A 27,071-nucleotide genomic window follows, 5' to 3' on the forward strand; every position below is an offset into this window, starting at 1 on the left:
CATAAACAATACGTTCAGAAACTTACAGCGTGCAAAAAACTTAAGACCCCTCTATGGTGGGTTAGGACACACTCGCTCAAATGAGAAAACAGTTTCATTTGTGCATGCTATGTGTGCAAGCATTAGTGTAGTAACACTATCTCTAGACACTAACTTTGTTTACACAAAAGCCCTGAAAATTAAGAACGTGTACATATACGCACGCTCCTCAAATTTGGAAGATTCTCACCAAATGGGGGGTGGAGGGAGTGGGGTGTGTGTCGCGAACCAAAAGATTAAAACACTCTCCTTTTGGGTAAAAGGAGCCTCCCCAGCAATCTGTGTTCAGCGGACCCTCTAATCAACGAGGGTCAAGAGGTCTTCTTGTAACAGAGCTCCTAGCAGTTCAAGAGCTCATTTACTACAGGAAAGAGCCTTCATAAAGTTTACATGTAAGTTAACACTTACCTTTTACTATCTATTTGAATTCTGTCCTCAACTGAATTAAAATATTTATATATCTGCTGGTCAGTAATTTCCATGTTTTTTCTGTCATATTAAATATTCTTTTCTCTTCATAAAAAGATAGTTTATCTGTTCATATTGTGGTAGCACAATACTGTAATCAAGATCATTATTTTTCCTATTAAAAAACTTTATACTAAAACTATTCTGCAAAAAGCACACAGAATTATGAAGATGACTCTTAACAGTAGAAAAAATTTACATCAGTTTTATCAGCTATCTTCACATATTTTGCCAGCTTCTAAAGTGCTCCATGTTACACAGCAGATGATGCACTATCCCCCTTTCAAACATCCTATCTTTCCACTGCAGACCTCTCCTTTTCGCCAGGTACCTTCCTTTCTCCCAGAATTTGGAGCCCCATAAGCAGAAGTGACCTCACAAAGTCCTCCTAGATGCGTTAAGCAGCTGTTTTAGTAGATTCACTACAGTGAGACACTCTACAGGGCAGAGAGAGCACCAAAAAGCAGCAGATGCTGGTAAGAAAAGGGAAATACGCTAGGTTACTAAATACTGGAGAAAGGATGGAGATCTACATTTCCCCCAAGTCTCCAATGGAGAAGAAACCTGCATGGGAAAGATACAGTCCAACAGACTGAATGTGGATGGATTCCGTGTTGGAAAGGAAACAAAAATGGGAAACAGAGTGAGCATAAAAGGACCACAATAACAAGGGCAAGTTAACAAAACAGAATTTCAAAGGCAAGTTAAAGACAACAGAGCCTTTTGTTGTCTTAACATATAAGGTGGAAAAAATCAACTGGAGCACTTGAGCAAAACAAAATGAAATGACTACTTACATGTTTTTGCCGTTGTTGTATAAAAAACTTTTTCCTTTTAAAGGAAATTTTTAATATGTTCACCCTAAAAGAAAGAAACAGACCATGAAATACTAAACAATGTTTAGAGGGGAAAAAAACAATAAAAAATAATACTGTGTACAGCATGCCTGAAAGATTATAGCCATTAAATATTCAATGAATAATATCCAGCCATCTCCTGTATTGAGTGGCAAATAGGTGTCAAGAAACTCAAATCAAAAATTTTAGCTAAGGAAAGGTCTTTTAAAAATTGAGATTCTTCCTCACTTACTCTTTAAATAGCTCACATAGGAGATAAATTGCTACCAAATCTATTCTTGCAGCAAAAACTTGATGACATCCTTTACTAAGCTGCACAAACGTTAAATGTGTCAAGTTCGTGTAACTTAAGAATCATACAATTGTGACTAAAGGAACAAAATTTAAGACTCTAATGACACGACAAGGTTGGTCATGCAACATCTGAAGTTTCCCAGACACTTCACAGAATTGGCTCCATAATGTGAAAAATATCATGCCCTTGAATTAATAACTAAACAAACATTGTAGTTAAAATCATAACTGTAGAAGGATGAAAACTGTAAGAATGAGTGTTAATATTTATTTTTCACTTCAATTATTAACATTGTTGCATAACTTATGTGGTAATTTTATACAGAACTGAACACCTCTTTTTTATAAAGATTTTCTAAGGTAAGGGTTACAGTTCGAATTGGTGCTCAAGCAATTTTAATTTTAATTATATGCTTATCAGTTTTGCTAAATTAAACAAACTTCTACATACCCACGCACCTTCCTACAGCAAAACAAGGTTGTCTAAAATGCTTAAATTTTCTCTACAACACTTCTCCTTCAATAACTGAAAACCCACACATTTTGGAAAAAGAAATCTGTGATCAGCTGGAATCATACGGGTGCCTTGGGAAAGCTATTTAAGGTCTGATCAAGTCATATCTGCCTGAAAAAACACCATGAAAGGGTTTTGGAAGGTTGCTGCCAAAAGCCTCAGAATATTCTCGTCAACCAATAATGTTTCACAGCACCTTAGTTCTCATCAGGTATGAACTATATTAAAGGTCATCTCAGTTCTTACCACAGTTTTTGCATTGCTCTCAGTAAGTGGGACAATGGCATATCATTTCATTTCCCACTGCCCATGAGAGAGATGCACTTCAATTATAGAGTGATGTCCCTCATTCATTCAGGACAGTATATCTGCCAGTTACAGACAAGAAATGTAACAGCATGAACAATCTCCTCTCCTGAACAAAAGAGGTAGAAAACTAAATGTGTGCCCATCTCTGAAAATGCTTTACTCCATCAATTACAGAACCACATAGAAACAGGAATTTCATTCACACCATTCTTTGGTGACCAGGCAAATTGTTGTTCAAGTAACTGGAAAGTTGAGATCATATCCACCTCTCCCGTCAGGCCAACTCTTGAAATACTTGTGCCATTTGCTACCTCAAACAGTAATAATCTGTACTGCTCATCTAAGAGCTCTGGATTCTGAACTTCCTGATAAGCCATATAAACTTTCAGCTGCATTTACTGAGATGCAACTCATTTACATACAAATCCTTTCTCAATCCTAGTGCTACTTCACCTGAACTAGTACCAGTCAAGTTTTGTACTTCTGGTTCTTTCTTACCACATAGATTAAACTTCAACAAGTAAATTTTTGGAGTCATTCTCAGCTTACACAGTCACTGTCATGGTCTGTTCTTACCCTAACGTATACCCAGCAGAAATGCAGGACACAGAAAACTAACCTTGCAGACTAAGCAAAAAAACTCTGCCCAACAACAAAAAGGTAGCCAGTTTTTAAAAAATACCAGAACTCTCTCAAACCCTCCCTCCTTTTTTTTTTTTTCCCCTCCTAAAAACATGATTCACGGCATGATCACATAATCACTTCAAGCTAAATCAGGGCTTTAAGTCTCTTTATTTTGACTCTCCTCTAAGTAGAGCATCCCTCTCAATTCAATTCATTCTACTCAAAGTACAACTAAACCTATTTAATTCAGTGACAAAGAACACTTGCTAATCTGACAGTTTTATTTAACATTAACTAAAAATCATTTGCAGTGTTACGCCTACAAGTTGAGTGAAGGTTCGCATATAGCACCATCCACAAAAAATCCAAGAGATTATTTAGATTTATTAAGTGCTTGAAGATGCCACATCCAAAACATGATCTGAATAGAATGCAGTTATTCTTATTCTAACTGGTGGCTCAGCTGCCGTTGTCACTCACTAATAATCTGTCCAGTGACTATGCAACATTCACAAATGATTAAATTTCACGGTTTACTTGTAAAACACTCAATACTTGTAGCATATTAACAATGACTCATCTCTTGGGTCCTGTCTTCCTGTCATTCACAAGGGTCAAAATAGATTTGTCACTTAGTGGGCAATAGGATTATTGATTTCTGATCAAATTGGTAGTTCTGTCCTAGCACTTAGTACTAACAGCTGGTATTTTTGACTTGAAGCAAAAAAAATGTTTCTATAGCTGAAAGTCTTATACTTTGCCACTGGAAGATACAGCAGGAAAGGTTCTGTCAAATTTGCTATATAAGACTCTGCCCAGTTGTTTTTTAAATTTTAACTAGCAATGTAGAATGCATTTCTCTAGCAGTTTCTCTGAAGTTTTTAAAGCAAAGAAACTGCATACACTGAATAGCATTTAATACACAACCTTAACTGCTGCTGATGTAGAGATTTCTTGTATATTTTTGCCATTAAGATAATATTTTACTTGCAAAATGAATTTGGAAATTATCACAAAACAGCTGAGCACCCTCAAGAATAACTTTCCAGAGCATATGAAATACTGTTTTAAATCGAGTTATTTTTTAAACCTGTCTTGACTTGCATTGCCTCTGACTGATCAGTCAGCTCCTTACGTAGGTTGGTTTGATTGAAAATCCTCCTTTTGCCAAGGCAGTACTCTCGCACTGCCTCTGTTCCTGAAAACTTTTGGTCCCCTTTGACTGCTACCATATGGCATACTTGTATTGTTGTCATCCACTAACACTGCACAGTATTTTACTTAGTTTTGGAAAGAGTGCTTTGACGGTGTTTGCTGCCACCTTGAGTTCCACAACATTTATGGTGAAGCTTGCTCAGTCTGTAGGAAAAACTACTTACTACAAATTGTGCTACATAAAAAAAAAAAAAAATACTGTCTCAATTATCTGATTTTTTTTTTGCATTCTCAAACATATACTGTTCTGTAAGAAATCTCCTTACCTGCACACCTTCAGCCCAACCAAGATACATTAAAATGCCAGGCATTACAGAAATACATCCTGCTTTGAGGTCTAAAAAGAAATAGGAAGTGTACACTACAAATATAGCACAAGGTAGTCTGCTCTGGTGACCTTCTTTGTTTGCTTGTTTTCAGGGGGCAGGGAATGGACACCATTCCCGCATGAAGAATTATGACTAACTCATTCAAGAACCCAGAAATGAAATATCAAAAAGTTATCCCCTATATAAGTGAGTTTTTGCTCCTTTCAAGTTGAGAAGGTATTTTTAGAGGGAGAGTAGGAAAGCTTGGAACAATTGTATTAGTTGTCAGCTAAAAATACTGCTGCCTAAACCTCGTATTTTAGAGTAGAAATTATTTGAACAGAAAAATCTGTGGGTTTTTTTTCCCCTCCATTTCTTTTTGTAAATGAGAATAGGTTTTTATGAATGATGTTTTACCATCTGTGTTTTATTCCTCTGTGCTCTCCAGGAGTAAAAGTAACACAGGATGTTGTGGATTCCTCGTCTTGTGTTCTATAAAGCTCTCTTTCCCTTCCCTAAAAATCATATAGTCCTGGATTTTAAAATGCCATCGCTATAGTTTTCAGGATTACTATTATCCATTCGTACCTTAGGTCACTAAGTTGGCACAACAAGACTTGCAGAAGACAGATAATGTGCCTCCAGCCGGCAGTTTTTAAAACCTGCAGCTGTTTAAAGCAGCTGAGAGATTGGCATATGAAAGGACAGAGCTCAGGGCACAAAGATGAAAGATAAAATTCTTTTATGCTTTAGTGTGCACTAGAGATGGAAAAATACAAGATGTCACTGTGCAGTATGAGCGCATTATTGACATACATTTAGGATGGTTACAGTACATCCAAGTGAGCTGAAAGACAACTCACTGTGAAGAAAAAAGAAAAATCCACAGACTGTGCAGCACATTTTCCACTAAAAATAAATTGAAACCTATTTTATTGCTTTCCCATAGGAAATACCTGTTAAGTTGGGTTCATAACAAAAAGATGGAATGACTCTAGTATTTAAGGAATATTGCTAAGCAGCACCGTTTTATATAATTACAGAGCAAAAAGCACACACAACCCATTAGAACACACTTTTCTGTCATGATTAAGAATACTATACCATCTTACTGAAGACATTCTCCAGAAAAACTGTTACGAATTATACAAGGAAATTATGCATAACATGCTAAAGCTATACATTATCAAGTATACAAAAAAATTTCATACTTATTTTAAAAAAGAAAGACTGGGAAAAGTTCTTTCTGATCCAATCCAAAAACCTTAAGGAAAGGCCCAGCCTCCACATAATTTCTGTTATCATTTTTTAGTATGGTATAAATAACAAAGCCCATAAATACTATAAATAATTATATCTTAACTAATTACTAATTTCATTCATGTTAGACATCCTGTGCACATTGCTTCTTCATAGAGATTATTTTCTACAGCACTATCATGCATTCTAATGTTTTCAGTATCATAGAATAATGCAAATCTCTCTCCCCCGGAGACTCCAAAACTTGTTAACATTATATAGCCTTGTTTGACGACATTTAAAAATTTGCCTAAATTATGTTATCCTAGTTCCAGTAAATCTGAAACTCTAAATAACTCATTTTACATTTCTTTTCCAAGAAGCAAATATCTTCTTGCTGAATGACAGAATAAAATCATCAGATCATTAGCTGTTGAGCTTTACTAGTAATACCAATTTAAAAAAAAGACATATTACTGGGTATAACAGCAGCACATCTCTAAGACCACAGGGTCCTCCTAATCATGTACTCAGACCTGTATGTGAATTAACTGGATCAAGACTTCACACAGTGCAAGGAGTCCAAAAGTCTTAGAGAATTAAAAGCCTAGGCAACAGGTTTCATTTTTTATCTCAATGCAAGGAAATACCCTGAAACCACATAAAGAACAAATGTATGTATTGTAGGCTGCTTTGGAATAAATGTTAAAGCAAACGGAAATAAGATGGAAAAGACCAGACATATTTATTTACTAGCAAAGGAATTTACCAGGGATAGAAGCTTGTGCAGATGAGTTTTCTATATACAGCAATTCCACCAGATGCAATCCCAATCATGAGATTTAGATTATGGAGATCCTGCAAAAGAAAAATAGTGTAAGAACACAGCTGCAGTTTGGTTCATTCCCATTTATCTACTTATACAATCATTTTCAACTTTTCTATTAAATTGCTACTTCTGAGGCAAAAATTCAATCACATTTGGATTTTTTTTCTCATGTATCTCTTTCCTTCAATGTTATCTACTAATTACTATGAACTTTCACTCATTAAAACAAGTTGTAATGTTCATCTTACTCCCCTAGATGTTCTTTAGGTCAGTATCTGACTAAAGTTTCAAGTCCAGCCTTATTAATTTAACCATGGGAAAAAAGGGGAAGTACTTTCCAAGATCATTCAGGTAAATGTCACAGAATTTTGGGAACTGAACACAAATGTCCTGATTCTAAGCTGTTTAAAAAGACAAAAGAAATAATTCCTTATTTTTTCAAAAAAAGGTCTTACCAATACAGACTGGGCAGGAGGCAACCATAATTCTGCATGTGAGAGTGTGCTAGAGGAATATACATGTGTACATGAATATTTGATACACCAAACTGAATCCATTTTAGCTAAACCAAAAACTGTGCATTAGCTCAACTGGAAAAATGCATCCATAAATTTACAATCCTTCATATGTATTGAGATACTCAAGAGGAAACACATGCTTACGTATAAGCAAACACTTGAATTAAAAGAAAAAAAAAAAGTGTGGGGGAGGATGCTTGAACGGACAATTTGAGTCTAAACCCAAACTGATGTTACTAAAGTTACAAATCTTCGCTTTCTATCAACACGTACTAATACATTATTACACAAATTTCTAAACAGAGCTGAACACATGCATAAACCTACATGTAAGGGTAGAATCCATTGGTTAAAACATCAGGTTTGCCTCAAAAGTAGTTTCAGACTATTTTGTAAAGGATGGCCAAGGGTAATGGATTCTCTTAAAGCTTTCAGTAGCTTAGCTGCTCCTCTAGATGGTACTCTGTGCTCAGTTAATATACTGTTTTCTTGTACATCCAATCCCAATTTCTTTATATTAGTAAGGTACAGAAGAATAGAACAGATAGCATGTGCTCTTAACAATACTGTGGAAAGTCTAAAATAAATCTTTTAAAAATAGTTGAATAGAAGCATGATACAGGCATATGAATGACGCTGAACCCAATTTGCAACATGATTTATAAACCACCAGCGAAATACCACTGCAGTTCATAGAGAATGAGCAAAACCTATTTAATACACAGTGCATTAACACTGAATACTGACACGATGACAGGAATACCATTCCTGTCCCTGAGAGTATAATAAAAGAAAATCCTTAGGTAGGTAGCAGTCCAAATACACTTAACCTCAAGGTAGCCCAGAATCAGCTGAAATGGTTAATAATCCTCAGCTACCTGCTGCCCCACTGCTACTGCTGCTAGAGGAGCTGGTTGAGTCTCCATCAGAAGAAGCTCCAGAACTGCCAGTTTATACCAGCATATTACAGTAATCCAGAATTGACACCCTTTTATTTTAAAACTTGTGGAGAAAATGGAAGTATTTCAGATTAACTGCATGTTATTTAGCTGCCCCTGCCGTGATACAGCCAACCTACAGCAGGGCAGAAACCTGTATTATTAGCACTTGGAACTTACTCCAGGTTCCTGCTTCTAAAAATCAGTAGTGTGAAGAAAAAACAGCTTTAGGAGAAAAAGCTGAAAACCTACATGATTCAGCAGAAATAAAGGATTAGCTAAACACTTGATGGGGATTAATTAGGCTAAACTACTCTTTTCTCTAGGAGCTTTGTCAGAACAAAGTTCATTCCCCATCTGCCTCTGCCCTAGTCCAAAACACTAATCTCCCATGCTATTTGTTATAATGAATTCTCTTCTGTCAAACCTAAGAAATCCAAAACCAAGATTTTGTACTAGCGTAAAGAAAGAGGGTCTCCCAAAAGAAAGATGACGTAGATGTGCAGTTATTTCCCTTTCAAAACATCTATACTGTTAAATTGCACAACTAAGAAATAACATGCATATATTTTTCTTTTTACCTGTTTCGTTACAGAGATAATAATAGAAGAAATTATAAAGATAAAGATGATGCCAGGCATCTAGCTAGTTAAATACTGATTCATATTTGATTTCATTTACAATTACCATCTGGATTTTTGAAGATATGGAAATACTATTGATTCTACAAATTTCCTATCTTCTTCTCTCTCAGTAAAAATGAAAGCTGGGTTAACATCAGACTAATTATTCAGCAGATGAGATAGCGGTCCAGAGTCCAAAGGAGATTAGGAATTCAAGAAATCTCAATACAGTTTTAAGGTATTGAATTCTTTCTCCTGAGTTTCTTAATACTACTTCATTTTTGAATGTTACAATTTTAGCAGTTCAGACTTATCCTTAGAGAAAAGCAGAAGTGTTTGCAGATGAAAACTGAGTTCAGATTAACTCACTAAGGGAAGTTTCATGTTTAGCGAGTTGCTAAAAAGAAAGCTCACACTCGACTTCTGCAAAATATTTAACTTTGTACCATAAAACATTACAATTAAGGAAACTAGATATTCATCTGTTCTTCAAGAAACATTATACAAAAGTATCCCACTCTCAACCACCAGTATAGCAGCACCATCTTCTTTTGGCCATTAGTATAAAAGCCAGGTGTTACCTGGTTCTTTTGCCATATAGAATCTAAGATGACCAAGATTATTTTAGCAGCAAAGGAAGAACTGAATCATAAGGATCCACAGAGATAAAGGCTTTCTAAGTGCCACAGTTTTGTAACTACTCTCTGCTAGCATCTGTTCAAAGCACTAGGTTCTGGCAAAACTGGAGGGGTGATTTAAGAGCAGTATTAAGTCCGGGGAGGACATCAAGAGGCACACCAAACATCCTTGCCAAAGCTGCTGTGTATTGTGATAGCCTCTGTCAAACAACAGCATATTGGGGGAAAGGTATCTAACCTTCACTACTCTAAAACTTCAGAAACAGACTGTTTCAGTAGACTGTTTCAAACTTCAGAAAAGTGTCATTTACAGCCAACATGTCATTTACAGCCAACGTGGGCTACCAGATGAGACCAAAAGTTGAGGAGTCTTCTTCTGCAGGTCTGCTGCAGCACAGGCAAAACAGCAAATGGAAGACTATCTCCCTGAAGACAATGCCGATAATGTGCATGCTGATATAATCCAGTACTGTCACTTTTCTTACAGGCCTTCAGAAGCATAATCAATAATAACATGTTGGTTGAAAGGTTTGCCTTGTGGCATTCAGTCTGAACGACGACTTGTAACCGATGTTTTGGAAGTATAGAACTCTGGAAATGACCAACCATACCTCTACTAATAACCCCCCTCTTCTCAGCTTTCAGCGATTTACAGGTAGAGGATTTCCTGGATCAGAAGCTTTTTATATGTTTAATGGTCTCCAGAGAATCATTCTTCCACTGATCTGCCTAACTGCTCTTGATACCTATTTCACCTTGGTCATCCATTAAAATAGAGGTAATCCCCACAGTTCAATTGCAGCCATATGGAAAAAGTTCCTTTTGCTTAAACCGGTCTCTTTCTAGGGAGACTGAAGTTCTTTAAATCTTTTACTACGAAAGCAGAAAAAAAAAAAAAAAAAATTGTTATTCACATTCTCCATGCTGTTCACCTGCTATAGAAGGCTTTTCCTTAAAACATTCATGATTGTTACCCTTCTCTGTACTTTCCTTATTCCATTATCCACTTTGTGATAAGGAAGGGAGAGGAAGAACAAAACTGAACATTCAAATTGTATCAAAACACAGATTTAAAAGGTGGCACGACATTTTCTATTTTGCTTTCTATTTCCTTCCTAGCAGCTTCTAATTGTCTAGATGTTCAGTTTAAGTGCTAAAAAAAACAGACCACTTCAAACATTTTCATCCTTCAAAAAAACTGAATTGTGATAAAAAGATTAATTTGGATTGAAACAGTAGCAAGATGGTCTGCATTTTAGCAGCCTGGAATACAGAAGGCTTTGACTCAAATCTGTACTTTATTTGATTCAGGCATGGACTGATCAAGTTAAGTGCATATAGGGAAATCTCAAGTGTGACAGTAAAGGGTTCTTCAGTGCAGCAGAAAGGTGACAGACCTATCTGATTTTGCCTTTAACAGCTGGCACTTAACAAGTTGCCTCTTCCAATACTCATATCCAATGGTATGAGCCTAGACAGTTTGTATTTTGATCACTTCAATTATTTCCTTTCCTTTGTATTTTTCCCCATCCTTAAAAAAGGCCTCTACTGTTTGAGCATTGTATTTCATGAATATGAATGTAATTACAGTGGCTTTATACAGAAGTACTTTTGGAATTCTTAAAAATCTAATGCAACGCTCATTTATTTGTGGTAGCATCAAGAAAAAACAGAAGAAAACATCATGCTGAAAGAAGAAAATGACCTTTTCTATCCCTTCCATGATTGCAGAAATTTATTATTTTTTTCATTAAAATTCTCAGTGTCAGGATTATTAACAAACATCAGAAAAATCTTCGGAAAAACAGTAGTCATCTCCATTTAGGAAATCAATCATCTGCACTACACTTCATTAGGTTTTTATATCACAAGCTTTATGCCAAAATAATTTTCTATTACACAAAAGCACAAATGGTAATTTGCACAGTAGGATGCAATAAGAAAAACAGTATTTTGAGGATTCCTCTCAGACAGCCAGTGTAATCAAACAATTAAATCCCAGTAGCCAGTGAAATACTAGCGGATGTTTCTTATCAATGAACACTCTGTATGTGAAAGATTTCAAATACATTTTTACTGATCATCTTCCATGCTGTTAAATACTGCTTAGATTTAGCCTGGAATCAGGGAACACAGGAATAAAAAAAAACCTCTATATTCTTAACACTGTGTTAGAAATTCAGGGAAAGTAAGCTCTTAAAACACCTGCCAACTACATCATAGCACTAAAAAAAGCATTCATTTTCTTTCATGCTAAGACATTCAAAAATTTCAGTAAAATTATTAAGTAAAATTTATTACAGTATTGAAATAATTTATCTTAAAAATTCATTGTTACTCCTTCAAGGAGATCTAGCTTCTTTCTTTGAAATTTCAGCACCTATGTTACACAGAAATTACTGAAAAATTACCCAACTCTAATTAAAAATAACACATGACAAAGTCAATACTTAAATGCTACTGTTTTTACTGCTATTAAGTTCATGTAAAAAAGGCACGTAAATTTTTTTCCAAGTGAAAAATCACAATGTAAACATACTCTACCACTGTGCAATTCCACTCCATAGAATTCAAGTGTTCGTGCTATATTTATGTAGCAGGACTCCGCTTCAGATTGCTTGAGGCCACTAAAAGAGGAAAAGAATAATATATGGATCATAGTCAAAAATAAGAGACATGATATTATATTTATTCCAAATGCAGAAAAACAGAAGAATCCCACAGCCTGGTGTCTGACAAATAAACCTCATTAACTACTGTCATGAGTTCTTCACTGGCGAAGGCCCTCCTAAACTCCTCTCAAAAGGTGAGTAAATTATACACAATGTTATTACCTTAGCCATTCTGGATCAGTTCTTTTTTCAAAAAATCATTCATCTCTGTTTCTGTTAAATGGATGAGGAAACAGTTCCCTTGTAAAAGCTTCCTTCATAATAAGAGGCTGTATCTGTAAATATTCTATATTGCATAGTCTCTCAGAAGGAAGTAATTTAGAAGAAAGATTAGAAACAAGAATGTACTAAAGAAATAAGGAGGAGAAAGAAGATTAAATAAATTAATGTTATGAAACTCACCAAGGAAAAGCCATCTGAATTTATCTACAATCTCTAAGTCCTAAAATACTTCTTTCTCCCATTGCTCGATGTGAAATGTGCTGCAAGACTTACAAGGAATCTATCTTCTGGTCTTCTAGAAAACTTCTATGATTGAGAGACTCTTTCTTCCAGAGACAAGAACTCAAAAATCCCCACACCTCCTCAAATGAACAGATTATATATCTTCATGGAAGGGCTACATGGAATCTACTAGGAGTTTTAAAAAACAAAGAATCCAAAAGTAACCCCTACCTAGATTGCTCTCCCATGTAGCCTACTAATTATTCATCTGAGAGGAATGCAATGTGGCCTAAACAAGATTCCTTTAGGCATGATAACGAAAGTAGCCCCTTCCAATAAATTGCAGGGCCAAGACCAGTTGAGAACTGATCAGACAAGAGGCAGCTCTAACCTGGAATCTGCCATAGCCTGCTGACACTGTGCTGTGCCCACAATCACCCTGGCCTCATAGCACACACCAGCAATTCAGACACTACAGCATGTTAGAGTCACTGTAAGAACAGAGGCTGATGGATGCGTGCAATATCTACACATGTCTACAGAGAAAAGACATCCGACATCATCTATCGTATCTGCAACTAAGTGCAGGTAAAAACAGCTCTTTGCTAGGTGAGCTTCCAAAACAACACACATAAAATTACATTAATCAAAAGCAATTTAAATACAACCTGTAAAAATCTGATATAATATACTGTTATGTTAAGAACTCCAGATACAAAAGCATTCCAACATAAAGCAGTCAATTCTCATTTTTAAAAGGTGCTTTACCTCAAAAGGTGGACATCTATTGCTTCCATTTAATATCCACCCTCTCAAATTCCAGGCCACAAAACACTGTGCCCTGAAACTGCCACTCTAGGAAATATTGTATCATGCTCTATGAAACTGAAAGTTACCTTGAACTGGAAAGCCATTGCCAGCTGTGTGGCTTGAGGATGTCACAATATTGGAAAAAAGAGCTATTTGTCACAATCCTGAGATAAACTGCTTACTCAGATCTACATCTACAGTGACTACTGTCACCTTGATTTTGAAAAAAATTAGTAGACCGTATCTCTTTCACTGTCACAGAAAGGTAGAGAAAAAAAGCACAAAGTGACCATTTCATTAGACAACAGGATGCTGAGTATAGAACACGATGTTTGCAAGAGTACATTATTTTCATTTATTAAATTTTGATCAAGAACTTTGTTCACAGAATCACAGAATCAATCAGGTTGGAAGAGACCTCTGGGATCATCAAGTCCAACCATTGCCCTGACACCACCATGTCAACTAGACCATGCCACTAAGCGCCATGTCCAGTCTTTTCTTAAACACATCTAGAGATGATGACTCCACCACCTCCCTGGGCAGCCCATTCCAATGTCTAATAACCCTTTCTGAGAAGAAATTCTTCCTAATGTCCAACCTGAACCTCCCCTGGCAAAGCTTGAGGCTATGTCCTCTTGTCCTAGCGCTAGTTGCCTGGGAGAAAAGGCCGACTCCCACTCCACTACAACCTCCCTTCAGGTAGTTGTAGACTGCAATAAGGTCACCTCTGAGCCTCCTCTTCTCCAGGCTAAACAACCCCAGCTCCCTCAGCCGTTCCTCGTAGGTCAGACCCTCCAGACCGTTCACCAGCTTGGTCGCCCTCCTCTGGACTCGCTCCAACACCTCAACATCTTTCTTGAAGTGCGGGGCCCAGAACTGGACACAGTACTCAAGGTGCGGCCTCACCAGTGCCAAGTAGAGAGGGACGATCACTTCCCTAGACCGGCTGGCTACACTATTCCTAATAGAGGCCAGGATGCCATTGGCCTTCTTGGCCACCTGGGCACACTGCTGGCTCATGTTTAGCCAGCTGTCAATCAGCACTCCCAAGTCTCTTTCTACTGGGCCGCTTTCTAACCACCCTTCCCCCAGCCTGTAGCGCTGCATGGGGTTGTTGTGGCCCAAGTGTAAGACCCGGCACTTGATCTTGTTGAACCTCATGCCGTTGGTCTCAGCCCATCTATCTAACCTGTCCAGATCCCTCTGTAGTGCCTTCCTACCCTCCAGCAGATCAACACTCCCACCCAGCTTGGTGTCATCTGCAAATTTACTGAGGTTGCACTCAATAAGATGGGGTTCATAAAGATGGGGGAAGTCTGTTGCATCCCAACAAGATATGCCTGCAGATTTTATTTCTCAATTTGCATACACCATCTACACCAGACCAATCAAGCCTTGTGCCTTGAAGGGCCAAGAAGAAAAAGTGCCTCAGCACACACATATGTTTTTTTCTTCTCGTTGTTACATCTCCCAATTCAAGTAGAGATGAAATGAAACTTTTAGGTCCCTAATCAGGTGGTAGTTACACGGTGAGATAAAGAGGCAAAAGGAAACCAGTCTTCATTTCTCTTTCCAATTTTTATAGCTGTTGATACCCAAAGGCTAACAAACATCACCTGGAATATAAGCATCATACGAAGTTTCAAATGCATCCTTTTCCTCAAACTGATGGCTAGATCTAGCAAGCACTATGAAAACATCACCAATTCGGATAATAACCACATCCTAAGACCTCAGGCTGCTTATGTACTAAGTAAAAAATGGTAAGAAAAACATTGTTAGAACAAACTACATAGAGAAAAATCCCCCTATGGCTTCAAGGATGAACACAGAAGGAAAATTTCTGAAGCTATACCAGTTCAATACGACAACAATTGCTTTCTCAACAGCTACTTACTGTCCACTTGAATAGTGTCTGATATGAACATGTTCATAGAATTACTTTCTCAGATTTTGCAAAAGAACATGAAAACTAGTTAAAAAGAGCTACAACACACAAGACATAACATGGCTTCAAGTCTGTACCGTGCTTCATCATTTCAGCCTTTTAATTTTCCTTTGTGAAAGTTTTCCAAAGGATAGACACTAAAGAATGAAAAAGAGATTTATAGGGCTGGCTTTGCAATCCTGTAATCTAAGAATGCCCATTTAAAAGGGATAATAATTTACAGATAGCCAATACGGTCTACAGCAAATATTATTTACTCCAGTTCAGCACAAATCTCATTCCAAAACAACACTGTTCTCTTCAAACTGTAAGAAGATGAATTCTTCCTTTCTGTCTTTCCTTCTCAGGCAGCCATTCTTGTCAAGCGTGTTACTGTTGCTGATCTAGTCAAAACCATGTCTCAGACATAAGTATTCACGATGAATGCCAAAGGAGGATTCAAGAAACTCTGCTAGAATACACAGTAATTTGTCTGCCTCTCCCTGCACTCTGAAATAAATAGGCCTAAAAAGTAAAGTCTCAAAAAAGGTGTGAAAACAATAAAGAAACATCTTTCCCTCTCCAGTCTACTCAAGTATTTTTATTCAGAACTTCAACTACCACCAACTATGTGAATTCAAATAGAGCAGTTAAACTTCTTAGTCATCAAGCCTTCACTCTACCAAAAACACTCGATGAAAACACCAATTTCACTGAAAGGATCCAGAAAAGAAAGGAATCTTTCCAACAGACCCCACCCCATCTTTGTCTGGACCAATGGTAACTTCTAATCTGTTCTCTGCAGGATATAATCGGCTTTATATCTCTGGCTATGACATCACTAAAGCCATCACTTCAATCCAACCATTTCAACACTCTTCAGAATCTTCGCTCAGGGGTCTCCAAGATGACCCTCTCTCTAAAGACAAGTGGATTTATTCATGCCTATCGACACATCCCCCTCTTAAAAATTGCTGAGCCTACTGGAAACTGCAAATTAATTTGGAAGGAGTAGAGGCCTCAGCTGTTGTGTTCCTGAACACGAACAGCTGGGAAAGCAGTCCAGATTAGTATGTCCACAGAGGGAACGGTTGCAGTTAGAGTTCAGTGGTTATCTCTGTTTCACCCCATAAACGGCAAAGCAATGTGCATGTTCTGGACTGCTAGGCAGCACACATGAAGTTCAGAATTACTTACTACACCCACTAGCAGTAAAGAAACAAGAGGGAGAGGTGAGACTACCAAAAGATGACAAGAAGATGAGGAACATCAGGGGGAGATGAAAATGGAGATATTTCAGAGTATAAATCAAAAGAAACTAGGAGAGTGGGGAACTAGCTTCTCTGCAGTAAAGATAGATAAAGATTCATATTTCATTTGCTCAAATGCTCACAGCCAATTTCTTCAGTTAGCATATTTGCATTCAGCTTGCAAGTATCTGGTCAACATCACTAATTCTAAAGCTGTAGTATTACAAGAGACAAATCACCAGGGTCAGAAAGAGTAATTAGCAGTAGACTGAGTGGAATAATCCTTTGTAGCCTTTATATTACACTCAGAAGAGTGAAGAGAAAACACTATGTTATTGAGGTGTTTTGTGGTGGTTTTTTGGTAGACAAGAACCTATAGGATTTCAAAAATGGTCAAATGCCCTTGATCCAAAAAAAAAAACCCAAACCAAAAACCACCCCAAAACCCTTAAACATGTAGTACAGTGTTCTAGATGGTTGTCATTAATAATGTATAATGCTAAGTGATCTACTGGTTGTTACATCTAGAAATTCATTTAAAAATGTCAGTACATTGGCACCATACTTTGACTGTGATTAGCCTAGCATCTACATGATAAAACTAAATATTTCATTTAATAGAAGCTATATGAAATAAAACTGTCTGCTGTATGGAACTACTGAGTATTTGAGCCTTCCTTTTTTGCTTCTTTCTTTTTTTTCAAAACTCAAGAGGTGAGAGAGAACTAGAAGTTAATGTTACCTGTGTTGCTCATGTAGTGATTCTACTTTGGTAAGAAAATCTTTATTCTGCTCCGGTATAAAGTTGTAATTTGACAGATATCCTGAACGATGTACTGAAGCATTATAGTCTCCAAGTTGTGCTGTATAGGAAATAAGAAACACATACACAAAGTTTCCATAGTTAATTAATTATTATTTAGAAGAAATCCCTTCTACTCATTAAACACACACACACAGACAGAGGGAAACACAGGAATTACAAACTATTACCCAACAGACAAGCAGTGTCGAACACAGGGAATTGTATGACAGCAGTGAAGAAATTTTTTTTTCCAAAATACGCTTACCATAACTATAATCTCAGGCACTGTATGACTCAGTACTTTATTTAGTTATTTATATAGCTCTACTTTTGCACCACAAGCTGTACCACCACCAGACAGGCAGTACATGCCATGCCGGCACAGACATGCAGTACTCTAACATTCGAGGAAACCAAATTGCTTCAGTAAGAGATGGCGAATTAAATCAATCTGATATACATTTACTTGACTATAACATATTAGAAGTCTTCAGCAAGATTTGTCACTTAGAAAGCATCTGCTCTTCACACTGTCAGGTAAAAATTGTTCAAACTACCAACTGTAGCTCTGTCCTAACTGTTCAACTGTTAATCTTGTCTCAGCTGAACATGAGTTACTTAAAGCACAAGAAACAACTGCTGATTTATATGTAACAATACCAAGCTGCTACCAAAAGTAAATACATCTTTACAGCCAAATAAACTAAAAAAAAACCCCCAAAAAACAAACCACTAATTAGTAGATATTTTTAAATAGTTACTAGATAAAAGCTAATTCTTATCCACAGTTGATGGAATATCTGAAAATAAATGAAAATATAAATGACCATAAATTTATAGCCTCAGTCTATGCAAGCTTTCTTTAAAAGCTAGGTCAGCATAAGTTTATATCCTGGAAAACACACACAAAGCTTTTACTTGTTATAAAGATGCCAGGTTGGGCCAGAAGGGAGGTTGCTTCAAAAAGTACTTACCTATGCCACAAATTTACCTAGTTTCAATTAAGCAAGTCATTCAAAACCCATATTTCATTAAATCTGTGCTTTCATGAAACAGTTGAAGAGATTAAAAACAAAAAACGATGATAAGTTTAAGCAAACAACTAGAAACTGTACTAATCTGCTTCTTCCCTAAGGAGCATGAAATATTTACTATAAAGCATTAAAGCTTCCCAAGTTTTATTTGTATGACTTGTAAATTAACACAAAAGAAAGTACTTGTATAGACTGCAAACCACGGCAGCATAGAAAACCCCTCAGCTAAATCAAAGTTTAACAGCATACCTTTAGAAACAATAATGTTACGATTATTTTCCAGAAAACACAAAGTATAAAAGAGTTTAAATGATTCAGGTTAGGGGCAGAGGGGGGAGAAAAAAAAAAAAGTTGTGGACTTCAGAAATAACTTAGAGCTACAATAACTATGGAGTATCTGTAATGCAGGAGATAATATTTGCCACTTACATATCCAAAAAGCATGATTTCTATGGCGTAGAAAACAGAACCACTGTGATACAAAACAATTCCCAGGCAAATGCAGTCAGAAGCTAATATAGTTGCACACCTAATTGTGAGCATCAAGGGAAATATTTAAGTGGAAAAGAAAGAGGAATTTAAGTAGTTTATTTTGAATACAGATGTTTCTTCAATGCTTAGCCCTTTCTTTTTAAACATAGCCTGAATTTTAAATTAGTAAGCAGAATGGCTAGCAAAAGACTAAATATTTACCATTAGAACTGAAACACGTATTTGGACACTTCCGTCAAATAACATATCTCTCAAGAAGAAAACAAAACAAAAACAATAACAAGACAGAAGATCCAGAAGTATAACAAGAAACAGAAATAATTTTTAGGAATACCTATATATTAACAAAAGTCCAAGTCTGTCAAGACCAAGGTAAAGACAGTAACACTAAAAACAATAAATATACATATTTTGTACAAAGTAGGTATGTTAATAACAGCAAAAAAAATAAAACACACAATTTCACAGATGACAACAGTTAATTGAAGACTTTTTCCTTTATTATTAACATAACCCACCTTTTTTGTGAAATATAGCCTACATTTTTAAGCTTTGTTGCAGCCAGCTTGAATTACTTCTTGTCAATTGGAAGAACCAGATTGCCAAGAATAAGACACCCTAATTGTCCGCTTAAATTTTATTTGCATTAGGTAAAAATTTTTTTTACTGTGATTTTACCTTCTCTAAAGAGGACAACTGCTGTTCCTTCATGCATTATGAGGTAAGGTCGTCTTGCTCATCTTCCAAATATGCAGGTTGCTCTGGTCTTTTTTCCTCTTCCTCCTAGCTACCTGAGGTCATGTCAACAAGGGGAGCAGTTTAGAGTACTACTTGCTTCTCCAACTCCCCAGCCAACTGTCACATTTGAAGAGAAACTATAAATGCCGATTAGTAAACATCTTGGAAGACTAATGATCTTGTGCAGGATTTTAATTATCCAAGTTGAAAAAAAAAAGTTAGGGCATATCAAGACCTCAGTAAGAAGAAAAACCCATGAGGTTTCTACCTCTGCTGGATTTCTCCAGAAGAGAGCAGAGTGGAAGGAAATGTTAAAGACCTATTTCTAATCTGAGTTTCTCCTGACATGGCTTCTGCTTTGATCACATGAGCCAGCAGATACTGATCCAATTAGGACAAAGTTACAGTAAAAAAAACCCCATATTTTACCTTTCCCCATTCTAGCCAACTGTTGCTCTTTAATTCATTGTAACTGGGAAATAATATAGAGTAAAATTAAAGAAAATGGAACCAAGGAGGAGTTAAGAAAAAAATCAGTTATTTAAATATCAGATTCTTGTATTTTAGAGTTCTATATTTAATATGAAAGGCTTTAAAGAAGGGAACGTGATGGACCGTTCATTTAGAATGCAATTTTCAATAAAAAGAGGACTTTTTTTTTATAACTCTTATTAAAAGAATAGTAATAGAAGTCCCATGTTGACATGCTGAAACAGCAGTTGTACAAGCTTTCAACATACTAAGAATTTATGAATACTTGAAAAAAAACAAATAAAAATATGGAGGTCATATACGTTGACACAGGATATGAACTGTCTATGCCATATTGTAGCCTAAACAAGTCATGTTTTCTTCAGACTTTGTAAAAATAATTTCTTCAGTTAGAACAATGCGGTGGGTATATGTTTGTGTCTCTTTCTCCTGGCAGCAGAAAGACTTTTGTGCATGAAGGCATCAAAGAAAAGTACTAATTAAAATGGAAAAAAATTTACACATTTTGCTAAGATTCAGATACAGAGGAAGGGAAGACCAGGAACAAGAGTATTTATGTAGCACTGACAGATTTGTGCAGGAATTCTATGCGTACACATGTATTTTCCCTAGACAGAGAAGCTTGAGTACCAGATATATTGCTGCTTTGGGGTGGGAAGGGAAGGGGGGGAAGAGTGTTTTATAGAGGGAAGATCTGACACACATAGGAGCAAAAAAAAGCCACTGATGCCAACAGCTCTTTCAGTAATCACCGAGGCTTCATTTATTTAGTGGTTTCTTCCAAGAAACCATTGGTCAGTCAGCTTACATGTAAGGCAGCAATGATCTCTGTCTTCCACTACCCCAAAGGGAGGGTCCAAGAAAGACAGAGCCAGATTCTTCTTTGAGCCTGGCTGATGACAGACAACAGAAATTTCAGCACTGGAAATGCAAAACTGAACTGGAAAGGCCCTGAGCAACCCGATCTGACTTTGCAGAAGCCCCTTCCAAGCTAAATTTGCCTGTGGTTCTTACTTACATGATGTGATTTTTGACATTCAAACTTCCTGCTACATGACCAAGATAATTATTTGTTCGGTTTCAGTTTTAGAAATTAGTTTTGTTGTTGTTTTTGAATGTCAACAGTATCAAAATATCACTATTTCAATCTGTCCCAGCTTTCACAGGCAGCCCCAGAAAGCATAATAACAGAAAAGATAAGCCTTTAGCTTTGTACAACTTACAGGGTGATCATTTTCTAAATCCCATCTATGTGATATCCTTCAAGGTACAGAAGACAAGGTGGTCTCCAATTCTACAAAGTTTGCTTGTAAATAATAATAAAAAGTTTACATACAAAGTGATAGCACCAGAACCTATTTCTACATATGGGCATTCTAAGTAACTACAGAGGTGAGAAGGCAAATGTATGAATGGTTCATTGGCTACGCATGATGGGGAATCAGTTATAAATAATATGGACAATTTGGTCCAAAGAAATGCCTACAAAAGCTAGTCCCTGGAAAACAGTTTAATATCAACTTTCTAAAGATCTGAGAAGTGTACCAGAAAAAAAACGAGTAGTTTCACATTGAATTCGTAACTTTTTGCAGGGTTGAATATTTCAGGTGATGTGAATAAAGCACAAAATGAACTGAGTTGTCTGGTTTTAAAAGATGATAATTACATAAGCAGATCAGATTCCCAGTGGAACAGAAAATAATCAAACAATGGGACAAATCTAGCATACAAGTTATATAACAAATTTAACTTTTATCAAGGAGTAAAAATCCTCAGGTACAAAACTGCAATCCAAGACTAAAATATAGTTAGGGCCACATGACTAGCCTCCAAACGAGGATAGCAATAGTGACTTACACGCTGAGGTGAGAGTGAAACATGATATTGAAAGTTAATGATGAATTTATCTTTATATGAACACTGAGGTACAAAAAGACAAGACACTTGCCATTCCGTACAGTTCAACCAGTTTAGACATTTTAAGTGATCACTTCCTGGCTCAAAATAGAGAACAGAAGAAAGATGATGCACTACATAGCATAAACGAAAGCAGTTACTGTTGAGAAACAGTAACGACAAAGTATTTGGGTACGAAAATGCTTCTGGAATCAGAAAAATAATCCACTCCAGCAGAGTTCAGTTTTGAAGAAACAACATAAAAACATAGATGCTTTATAAAAAGACACTAAAAGGGAGCATTGAAACAAGTAAAATCCATGTAGGTATAGAGATTAAAGATACCATGTTGAAAACTTATCAGAAAGAGACTTCAAAAAGAACCAAAAAAACCCTCATAAGTGGCCGCTGAGAGACGAAAAGGTGTTTCAACAAGTGGAAACTGTATACAAATAAGGACAAGAATATGAACTCTAACCCACCCAACAACTGAGTCAGTGAGCATGATGTCCCTCCTGGGCAAGTAGAACTAGCTATCACATGGATAAAACTAACCTGTTTTGTGAAAGGAAATAATGCTTCATACTCAAGAGCCCTTAAAAAAAGGTTCAACCTAGAGACCACTGTAAATAGCTGCTTATGATCACTTAGGACAGCTGGTCACTTTGTGGTAAGAAAGAATGAGAAATTAGGTATTAATAAAAACAAAGGAACGTTTGTAGAAAAAAAGGCCAATTATACATACATAATGGTGGTCCCCAAGTTATCTATTACCACTCCAGAATGCAAAAGTGAGTCATAGTCATTGTAATACCTTTTATTTTAAAAAAAAAATAAATAATAAAAATCAGCAGCTCAAAATCCAGCCAGAGATAAAAAAAAAAGAAAAAAAAATGAGAAAAGAAACAAATCAGAAAATATAAATTCTACTGAGTTGCTAATTCCTCATATCAAGTACAAAATGTACTTCAGAAGCCATACAGTCACTATCAGAAAAAGTATCGAGAAAAGCAAATCATAACCCGAAGTACAAAGACCATTCATTTTGGAAGAAGTATGGGGGTAAGGGCAAGGAATAGGATAAAAGGGAATAATTATCAGTACTCCCAAAACATTGTTTTGCAGAACTAATGCATCTAAACACTATGCTGATCTTCAGTCATGCATGTTGTCTCTCAGCATTCACTTCTACTTATTATCATGAGAATAATACTGTACTACATGGACCTTGGCCGTAGCTAACTGTTCTTTTCCCCTTTTTAGTTATGTTACACAAACATTTAATGGATTAATCCACCTTAAAAATGCAGAAGAAATGTAGCCACCTAGGCTACAAGGCACTGTAGAGAAAGTCAGCTCTTTCAGCTACAGTACTGGTCAATATCCCAATCTGGGGTTCTGCCCTGCAGACTGCACTGTATTTTGTTTTGAAGTGTTACATATTAAAAAAATTATCTGTGGTATAGTGGAAGAACACTGGAGAAACTTGAAGTAATGATCTCCTGAAGTGGCCTCTGTATTGCTCAGCACAACTGTAAAACATAATTAAGGGAAAACAGTCCAAAACAGCTGGAGAGCTGCTGCATATAAACTATCGGGACAGTCTTAGAAGAGCTGTTGTACAAATTGGTGTTAGCAAGCTCAAGAGCAGTAATCTAGACCACAGTGAACCATATGCAAAATGGGCATCTATTTCAATTAATTTCTCCAAGCAGATTCTTGTACTGGGAGTTTCATCACCATCACACAGGTAACACCCTGGTACTGCTCATGACAGGTACTGTAAGACAGGATAGAAGGTACCTGTGACTGAACAGTATTGCTGCAGGCTTCAGAAGAACAGATGGGACATGCACACAATCCTCAGAATACCCAACACATCTGGTAAATAATTTCAAACACTGGAAATTGAGGGCAAAGTTCTCTTTGTTCTTCCAGTCTGATTTTGATTCTGAGGCATAAAGGCTACAGGTGCCCTGGAGAGTAGCAGGAACCTGACTGACCTCTGAGCAAATCTCTCAGCTTACATGATGTTCTGAGCACTATTTCACTTCAAAAATCATGGGTGGGGAGCACATACAAAGAAAAATCCCCAAATGCTAGCTATGAAAAGAGGCAGGTCTCTGTAAATTAGGAAGTCTGAGGTTTCAGTGTAATTTCTATAAAAAGAGAGAGGGGCAAAATGAAAGCAAGTTAGAAGAGTCATAAAAGAAGAAAGTTGATAGGGGAATTATGTGGTGTGACTCTCACTGGGGAGCTGCTGTTGATGTTCCTCTAAACCTTACAGCCCACCTCCTCCTCTGGAATCCCAGACTTCTGGTGTTCCCCAAATTTTAACACGCTCACTTAACGCCTAGTTCCTGAGGGACTCGCACACTAAGCTCAACTTTCCTTGAATCCTCACCTGCACTATCCTTTCTTTTCTTAGAAGTGGTTAAAGCCCACTTGAATCCCAGCCAGCCAGCCAACCGCTTCCTGAACAAACTCCCATGGATAGACAGCAGCGTGCTAGAGAAACCCCCTCGTTCTCAAAGCAGAGCTGAGAGAGGAACAATATCACGGGAGATAAGAGAAAGACTGCTTACAAGAAAAACCCCAGCCATAATGAATCACTGAGCAAATGATGCTCAGGAAAAAGAAAGCTTAGAAGTATTCATAACATTTTTTTCTTGGCTTTGTTGCTGTGCCTTAGATTCAAGTCCCAACCCAGCAAAGGATTTATGCACATAAGAGTGTATTCCCACCAAATCCATGGGACTTCTTACATACCAATAGTTAGTCATTTAAATACTGCTCTGGAAATGGGAACTTACTACACAAAGTGATAGAAAACAAGTGGGGCCAAACCAGCTTTGTGACATTTTAAATAAAAAAGCGATACACACACTGCATAGGTCCCTTATTTAATTTTATAGACTGTACAACATTCCCATTTTGCACTAGTAAAAAACAGAACATACAATTTCACATTAGATTTTTTTTAGTAAGACAGTATCCTTCAGACTTAACGATTTCGACATTATTTGAAATGCACCTTAATAAGTTTGTCTTAAAAAAGGATTTCAAAATCCACTGATAAATTCTGTCACAAAGCACATTTACTGATAATAAACTAACAACTTATTCTTCAAGTGTCTGAACTGTATTCGTAATTAAGTTTAGTCATATGCTATTTAGAGACAGTATTCACACCCATTTGTACTCCCCTGTAACTTAGCACCATCAGACAACACAGGGTGTGCCACAAAGGTGCAGAGTAACAGGTCAGAGCTTTATGTCAGAACCGCAGTGCTGAACCTGAACACCTGTGCAAAGGCCAATACAGAGCAGCAGCACTCTAATGGCACAGCAGCCATCTCCACCAACTGTCCCTTCACAAAACTCAGACAAAGCCTGTGAAGGTCAACCATACAACTGCCACATGTGAAAACTATAGTTAAAAAGCAAGAGCAGAAATATCAAACATCAGACTTCATGTACAATGAATGACAACGTCCTCAGCCTTCCCCCTCAGTGACAACTGTTCCACCTTTTAAATGAATAACCATTAGGTTGTCAGAAAATGACTTCCCCCTTCTGCACACAAGGGAAGTTACGGTAGCCTGAAAACCAAGTGGCGGTAATAAGAAACAGCTCAGGTAGAACCAACCCATGGCAGCTTCAGACAATTGCTTTTTAAAAAGCACATACCTCATATCCAAAAACTTCAACTCTCCATAAAAAGTATGACTAGAAATTAAAATGCCAAAATAAATCCCTTATTTAAAACAATTTAAGTTGACAAGGATCCTAGCAAACATGACTAGACAGGGAGACCTACACACTCAGATTTCAGATGGTCTTTTCTACACCATCATCTTTAGCTAAACAGCAAGAACCTGCTAGCAAAACAAAAAAATTTTTTTTTTCTTTAAAGGGAATAGTTCTTTCTATTGAAAGTTTCATTCTTTGCCGATGCAGAGAAAAAATAGAGGTATCATACAAACAGCATCAGAAAGGCCATCAGCTAGCAAAAAAGAAAGGTGTGTTTTTTAATTAAAACACAAACAAAACAAAAAACCCTGGTAATAATAGCGCTATCACGAGTTAAGAAAACTAGGCAAATAGCTGCACAGCCAATTCCAGAATCCACCAGAACAGAGAAAGATTAAAACACATTAGCACCCTTCCATGGTCTTCACTGACCTTCTATCATTCTCCTTTAGTACAAAGAACTGCATTAGATATCCAATAGATATCCAAAAGGGGAACTCTCATAAAACTGAAGGGAAAACAGGAATTACTTTGGGATTTGGGGTACGCTACCTGTAACGTATTTAATTTTGAAAACCATGTTAAGCCCGACTTTGTGATAAAATATTTGCATTCTTCAGTGTACCTTTACATTTTTGTGCTTGAGCACAACTGGGTCAGAAACACTGCATTTAGCAATCCTAAAGGTTCAGTGTTTCAGCCTTCAAGTGTGCTACTGTGCCTCAGGGATACAGGAGCAGTGACACATTTCCTTTGGCAACAAAACTTTGCCTACTATGGAAAACTTGTTCTGGTTTCAGTCATTCTTACTAAGCTTGAATGTGGTTAAAGTTTCATTTAATAAAAGGGTGCAACATATGACATACTTAAGCATAAAAGTGAATGTTTCATAGCCACTTGGGATTTTCATAGATACCAACAGTTTATCACTTTCTCATTTGAAAACCATATTTTAATTACTTAGCTTTGTCCTTTATTTCAAGAAAAAATTACCTCAAGTATTTCTGCAGACCTTGCTAGCATTTCCATTAAAAAATAGGATAAATATACATCAGCCAAATAATTACACAACTATTCTAGTATGCTTTCCTCTGACAATCATTCTTACGAATATACAAACTCCACTAAACCCTCAAATGTTTTTCGGGTTTTTTTTTAATGAGAAAGGTCTTCCTCCAGCTGTGTTTTCACTGTTTAGGTTGCTTGTAAGGCATAAGATCAGGCTCCATTTTGGTTTTCCTACAGAAGATATTTTTTCTAATACCACCCTCAGAATTTCTTTTTGCCAGCTGTAGGCAGATGAGGATATAAGTTCTTGTATGTAGAGTCGCCTTAAATGTAT

The 27,071-nt window shown here is 36.8% G+C and overlaps 1 protein-coding gene across 1 annotated transcript in view; it reads right to left on the bottom strand.

Annotated features, from left to right (window-relative positions):
* PTPN3 (protein tyrosine phosphatase non-receptor type 3) overlaps nucleotides 1-27,071 on the bottom strand; it is a 103,863-nt gene that overhangs the window by 59,705 nt on the left and 17,087 nt on the right. Inside the window, exons 7-10 of the mRNA XM_068395956.1 lie at nucleotides 17,262-17,382; nucleotides 11,953-12,040; nucleotides 6,637-6,725; nucleotides 1,305-1,368 (exon numbers count right to left, since the gene is read on the bottom strand). Coding sequence (XP_068252057.1) covers nucleotides 1,305-1,368; nucleotides 6,637-6,725; nucleotides 11,953-12,040; nucleotides 17,262-17,382 — 362 coding nt within the window. The remainder of the gene's footprint in view (nucleotides 1-1,304; nucleotides 1,369-6,636; nucleotides 6,726-11,952; nucleotides 12,041-17,261; nucleotides 17,383-27,071) is intronic.

The sequence above is a fragment of the Nyctibius grandis genome, chromosome 3, assembly GCF_013368605.1.
Source record: "Nyctibius grandis isolate bNycGra1 chromosome 3, bNycGra1.pri, whole genome shotgun sequence".
Taxonomy (NCBI): Eukaryota; Metazoa; Chordata; class Aves; order Nyctibiiformes; family Nyctibiidae; genus Nyctibius; species Nyctibius grandis.